The 6568-nt window shown below is 46.5% G+C and overlaps 1 protein-coding gene across 1 annotated transcript; it reads left to right on the forward strand.

Moving 5' to 3' along the window:
• Window positions 1-166: 166 nt before the first annotated feature.
• On the forward strand, window positions 167-1742 carry LOC113566596 (uncharacterized protein C6orf106 homolog). Its single transcript, XM_026992905.1, has 4 exons — window positions 167-277; window positions 485-1120; window positions 1178-1473; window positions 1603-1742. Exons 2-4 carry the CDS (start codon window positions 648-650, stop codon window positions 1740-1742), a joined length of 909 nt encoding a protein of 302 aa, XP_026848706.1. The 5' UTR covers window positions 167-277; window positions 485-647.
• The last annotated feature ends 4826 nt before the right edge of the window (window positions 1743-6568 follow it).

Genomic DNA, 6568 nt, shown 5'->3' on the forward strand with positions numbered 1-6568 from the left:
AACATTATTTGCCTTGAAGGAGGCACGTCATTGTGGGAAGTTGTGATACAAATTTTTGTCCAAGTGGTCACAAAAAACATCGGTTCCTCAAAAGAGAGCCGATGTTTACACCAAAAACCAAAGAATCAATTGTATCGATGTTTGAATCGATTTTTTCCCAGCTCTAGCTTATTCCCGAGATCATTGCATTAGATCGTCCGCACCAGCATATTTGCCTTTTCGTTAAGGTCACGTCCGTCTGCTACCAATCCGCCGGAGGACACTGCTTCATCCATAGGTAGGTCGCTTCCGTGAGTGCTTGCCTGCCGCCCGTGTGTGGGTGTACCTGTACCCGGGCCGTGCCTGCAAGTGTTAGTGTGCGTGTGCTCGTGTGTGTGCGTGCGTGTGTGTGTTTCCAGTGTTGGCATGTGTGTGTATATGTGATTGGTGAAACAACAACAAAGCAAAGCGCTGAAACGCATTTTCATTTCAACATTTCCTACAGTGTACGCCGCAACAAAAGACCTGCCCCGCCAGCCCACGAAACTCGGAGCAGAGCTCGCCTTGCCGCAATAACAAGTCCCCGCACCCACACAGGCGCAGCGGAAGCAGAAGCAGAAACCAGCAGAGTGAACGCCGCCGACGCCGCTGCAGTCGCCGCTGTCGCAATGGATGTGGAGGAGAACTACGAGTCCCAGAATGCCTCAGAGAGCCAGGACCAGCACCAGCATCCGCACCAACAGCACCAGCAACAGCTGCAGTTGCAGCTGAATCTCCAGCAGCAACAACAACAGATGCAGTGCGAGCCGCTCTTTGGCCTGACGACGAACACAACAACCACCACAAATCCCATGATGGAGACGAACAGCATCGCCATACCGCTGCCGGCGCCGCCCGGTACAACGGGCAGCGTTGTTGTCTCCTCGTCAGCGCCAGCCTCACTCCCGGCATCGTCGCCAGCGGCGCCGCACCAGCAGAAGGGCCTGCCCACGAACGACTTTGACATCGACTCACTGCTGCTGCAGCAGTTCAGCTGCATGGGCACCACAGACCATGAGGATCTGATTAGTCAGTTCCAGAGCCTCATGAACAACCAGATGAATCGGGAGTCGGCGCGCTTTTATCTGGAGATGAGCAATTGGTAAGGCAACTCTCATACAGTTACATAGATCTGAACTCATTTTCCTGATTCCCAAAGGAGTCTGCAAACAGCCGTCGGCTGCTACTTGGACTTTTGCAGCCTGCAGTCGCTGCCATCGATGAAGATCGTCCAGGGGCAGCATGTGAATGCCCAGCAGCAGGCGTTCCAGCTGCAGAACGACGGCACCGAGCGGTGGCCCAACAACTGCTATCTGACGTCGCCCATCCAGACGCAGCGCATCAATATACCATCCCTGCGACCGGGGGAAACTTGTGATATACTGGCTGATCTGATGCCCACACAGCCGCCGATCATGTGGCGCCTCTGCACACCAAATGGCTGGTATTTCGGCGGTGAGCGACGTGGCAGCCCAGACACCCGGTTGCCCCGGGGCGTTGAGACTTGTTGCATTCCCACCATTGTTGCACAAATTTCTAATTGATTATTTTCCCCCCTTTCCCCAATAACACACACACACATAGATGCCATTTGGATGATACCGCCAGGGACGCAGGCCAGCCAGGACGAACTGCAGCAGCGCATGGTGCAGCTGATCACGTCGGAGGCCAAGCCGGAGGTCTATCCGCAAATCAACATCGTGATAACGGCGCACACACACTGAGCAGCGGGAATCGTCCGCAGCCGCAGCCGCAGCTGCAACCTCAGCAGCTCCAGCATTATTTACATAAGAAGTTTTCAGAAAAACGAAACAACAGACAAAATAATTTAGAAAGAGCAGAGTACTTCCCCCCGGGCTCAGAGGGAGGATCGGATACATATACATATTGGAGTAACTCCTCCCACAACAAAATCCAACCCAAGCGCGGGTATCCCCCTCTTGAAGGCAGACACAGGCATTTCAGATGTTTCAAATTGAGCGACTTCTATTATAAGATTTAGGTCTGTCCCCTATCCTATATTATCCAGCAAGCCTATACTTTTCGACTAGCATAATATTGTTCTCAAGTAGTGGATTTGTTGAACAAATTTTGTTCACAAGAAGATCTAACTTTTTTAAGCAGCCCCCTCCCCTCTTCTACACCCGCTCCGCATAAATACATATGCGATTATGTAGCCGCAGCCATTAGGTGTATGTAACCATGTAGCAGTTTCCCCTCCTACCTCGCGGGAACCTACCTCCGTACAGACAGATCCAACAAATCCTCTCCAACTCCACATACTTACGTATATGTATGTATAAGCAAAGTTGTTGAGTTCCGATGTAGTTTACTTTTCTCCTTTCTATATATTTTTTTTAGTTTTTTGTATTTTGGTGCCAGACGTCTAGGATCGGCTTTTATCCATGAAGATAAAGTGAAATTGTTTTAAGTTGAAGCGGAGAATGTGTGTAATAGTGCGAAATTGTATAATGCATAAATACTTTCTTTTTTTCTAGTTTATTTTCGAATTTTTTGTTGCTCTTCCCGCATTCAAGAACTTGTACCCTGTAACAAAATTAGACATATAAGTGTTTAAGTGTTTTATTACGCCTAAGAAAAAACAAAAAAGAACAAAGAGAGTGTTGATTTTATTTTGGGGGAATATAACGGGGGATAACAAAACTCGTAATAATTTTATTTGAATTTGCTCTGGAGATATGGCAGCCCTGTAGCCGTCCTCATTTCTTCATCTTTTTCCACCGGTGTGGCAGCCCAGTTGTCTGGCAGCACACTCCGTCTTTGTTGGGTGATACGGCAGCACTGGAACTATGACCATTCACAGCGAAGCGGATATGTTTTCAAAAGTTGCCGCGTAGCACATGGAAATCTATCTTATTTAAATTGAATTCAGAGTAATTTGCCCCAACTATGAAAAGCATATGCTTTGCTTTGGTATGTTCATCAAATCATGCAATCCGATTGCGAGACGGCGCGCCGTCTTGCCGGAATCCGTTGCATGAAAACTGTAATTGAGTCAAAACTGCAGAAGAAACAAACAGAACAAACACACACCTGCGTTCCTACAGTGTGGGCCAAAATATTAGCAGTGCCAGTGATGCTCGATCCAGAATAATCGGACAGGATCTTGCAGGAAGGGTTACAGGGATAAGGATCTCTGGTGGACATTGGAGAGTTCAACGAGAGTCGCCTCCATATTTCTGAGAGACCTTTTAGGCCTTAAGTCCTCGACGAATGTTGTCCAAAGTCCACCCATCACCCACCTGGCCAACCCCCCAGTCAATTGTCTTCGGTAAAGTACGCCAAAAGTTCATTATAGCCAGAAAAAGATGGACTTAATGACTGAAAGAGAGAACGGCACTGGACAATCCAATCATTGCCATTAATAAGCGATTCAAATAAATCAATTCAAGAGCCAGAAATGCCCCGGACCCCAGATGAGATCAGAGGTGCTGCCTGCGTCTATAAACTGTCTTCCAAGGACACCACCCTTCGTTGGGTGGGAAGTAAGATTGGTCTTCATCCCCCGACAGGCCCGGTCAGATAAGGTTCTGATAAGACCCTTACCCTTATAACAAAGAGAACCAACAAATTGTAGCGGAGGTGTAGCTGGGCTTGGATCATTTGAAAATTTCAGGAAAACTGGCCTCAAGATAACTCTCAGCTGAGGAACCCCAATGATCTGATCCTCGTCGATCGATAGGCTTGCTCAGAAACAGACAAACAGACGGACCGACGGATGGATGGAAAGACAGTCTTCAGACCTGATTAACCATCTTTATATGTATCTACCTGTATATAATATACATATATCAAGGGTATATCAGGGATCTGGCAAGACAGCCAAGTCCCATACTCATGGATGGATTGAAAAGGGTTGAAAAGATTCCACTACCCTTCCAACACGGCTTCCCTGTTAACCGGTGTCACTTCTCCTTGCAGCACTCGATCTCCTTGTGGGGAATGATGTTGAAAGTTGCACGTATCTCCGCCGTATTCATGCCGTTGAGTCCTTGATATTCAGATAATTGGCATTGGTCTATCTACAGAAAGTCGGCTTACGATTCTATGGGATGCGATTCTACTTGCTCTTTTCCGTATCTTGTCCTTCTGGTAATCGGCCCAGGCTAGTCCATCCTCTGTTCCGTCATCCCCAAGCATTGCCTTTTTCGGCGAATTTTGGGAACAGGAAGCCAATCTTGATGCCACATGGTCTGCGGCTGAATCCTCCTCGAATCGAATAGCTCATAAGGTGGAGAGAATTCCCCCTTTTTTTTTCCTGGACGTTGATATGCAGTGACCTTGCAGAAGGCTGCTAAGCGCGGATCCCTGGCAAAAACGCAGCCCCCCTCTTTCTTCCAATGCTTTTCCCATCTCTCATGACAAAAGTGCGGTCAAATTTGAGAGAGATCGCGGTCTGTCCTACACCCACTGAGTGTCCTACCCTCCCGCAAAAAGTTGTATCTTGTTGGCTTTTAAGAAGTGTATCGGATGCTTGTGTTTCTTTCATTCGATCAAGGTGCTAGCATCCTCGACTTCATTACCTCTAGCACCCATTAAAATTTGTCCAAGAGGACATATGAACAACCAAAATCGGTTTATGTAACGATGTTGCTCTTACAATATACAAAAAATATAGTTGAATAAATGCCACAACAATTTGAATATATTTTTGATTAATGGCCTGATGGATTAGTCTGGAAGAAGGCTAACTCCATTGCACCGAAGTCAGGGTTTGGCGACCATTCCCCAGGCACCCAGGCCCCCAAGCTTCGATCAATAAATCGATACCTATCAATTGGGCTTTTGATAGGCTGCGAGGCACACCCAAGAATGCAACTTTATTTCTGATTTTGATTCTCAAGTAAGTCCATGAGCTTCAAAAGTAAGAAGGACATGGCAATATTGACTCTGACCAATTGTATAATCCTTTTCAACGTCCTTATTTTTCTTTAATGAGAAGTGTCCTTTGACCATCCCGAACAGGCACTCGTAGGCTGAAAGCGTCCTCGTAATACCGCAACAATATAGAATGGGGTGGATTTACCAGAAAAATGCATACCTTTGACATTCTTTTGGTCAATTTTGATGAAAAGTTTATGATTTTCCAGCGAACTCAAGTCTGAAAACAAGACCTTGGCATGCAAAGGATTGGAAGTCTTGGAAAACTTCAACTTGATTTCTTTTGGAGCCGATTTGTTGCTGCCATACCGAATTCGAATACTATTCTTTTGGGCGCAACTGTACATGAATGAGCACTCATGTATGATGTAGAGACGGGATCAGGGGTCGTTCGTGCGTTGGGACGGAAATGAAATGCATTGAAACGGAAAAGAAAATTATAATCCGTCGAGGACTGCCTTTTGACTTGAATTACAAATGGCGCACATGCAACGAATCTGATGAGCAGAGCGACGGGGGCGGGGTAGGAGTGGGGTTGGTGTGTGTGGGAGGGGGGGGGGGGGGGGGGGTCGGGTGGCCCCCCTCTCCACTGTCATGTCACGGACAATCAAATCAAAAAGGCGTCAAAGCACAAGTCCTGCGCTGCATCTGTGTCTCCTTCGCACACTCCCATATGCTAGGTCTCGCTCGCACCTCCGCCTCGGCAAATAGAGCGTTTTCTCGTTCCATGTAACATTGTAAAATTGCATTTTCTCTCTCACTCTCTCCATCTCTGGGACTGGGACTGGGACTGGGCCTGGGCCTGCCACTGTCTCGTTCCCATCCAGCATCGCATGGCCCGTTGTTGTAGTTGTTGTTCTAAAATTCAGATTATGATTTGATTGCCAAACAACTCTGGTGCCACTAGCACCCATCCTCATCCCCCTCCGTACCCTCCAGCTCCGTGAATGGGTCCTGGGTCCTGGATGGGCACCAAGCCTATTTTATATTCATAGATTGGGAATTACAAGCAGCCATTGCCAATTGTCAACAGTCTTTTTCACACACACGCACACTCCAGAGGGGGAAACGAGATGGGACACGGCCAGGGGGCGGGGGAGGGAGAGGCACGTGCTGATGTCAAGTTGTTACATGAACAGGGCGCCAACGACGCCAATTTGTTTGTTCATTTCATTTCATTATACCCTTCCAAAAGGCTCTACGCAACGCAGATATACGTGTGTACCGAAATCTATTAGTACATGCTCCGGTTTTCGCAAAACGCAAAGATACTTACGATTTAGAACCGGTTGAAATAAATTGCACATCGCTTATAAAAACATATTTTTAGTGCGCGGAAACATATATAAGAATATTTCCTGATGCTTTAAGTTTATATTTAAATAATTGGCAATTCATTTGCGTATTTGTAAATATATTTAAAACATTTATTATTAATCACACCTCAAATTGTACTTCAAACAAATAAAAGAGAACAACATAAAATCAGCGTGTGCCCGTTGACAGATCAAATATCGATATCATGGGTATTACAGATCGTCTGGCGTCTGTTCCGCAATTCACGAATTTTTCGGTTTCAAAACGAAGGAATTTGTAACTAAAATATTGGAATTTCCAAAAGAAACCGTAGATTGTTTTCATCAAGTGA

The sequence above is a fragment of the Drosophila persimilis genome, unplaced genomic scaffold, assembly GCF_003286085.1.
Source record: "Drosophila persimilis strain 14011-0111.01,24,50 unplaced genomic scaffold, DperRS2 tig00000793-arrow-arrow-pilon, whole genome shotgun sequence".
In the NCBI taxonomy this organism is placed as follows: Eukaryota; Metazoa; Arthropoda; class Insecta; order Diptera; family Drosophilidae; genus Drosophila; species Drosophila persimilis.

What these genes read in the sequence shown, in the direction of transcription:
- LOC113566596 (XM_026992905.1), top strand. Translation starts at nt 648, where the DNA reads ATGGATGTGGAGGAGAACTACGAGTCCCAGAATGCCTCAGAGAGCCAG. An exon ending in TATCTGGAGATGAGCAATTG is followed by an intron (nt 1,121 to 1,177) that starts GTAAGGCAACTC and finishes TGATTCCCAAAG; the next exon opens with GAGTCTGCAAACAGCCGTCG. An exon ending in AAATGGCTGGTATTTCGGCG is followed by an intron (nt 1,474 to 1,602) that starts GTGAGCGACGTG and finishes ACACACACATAG; the next exon opens with ATGCCATTTGGATGATACCG.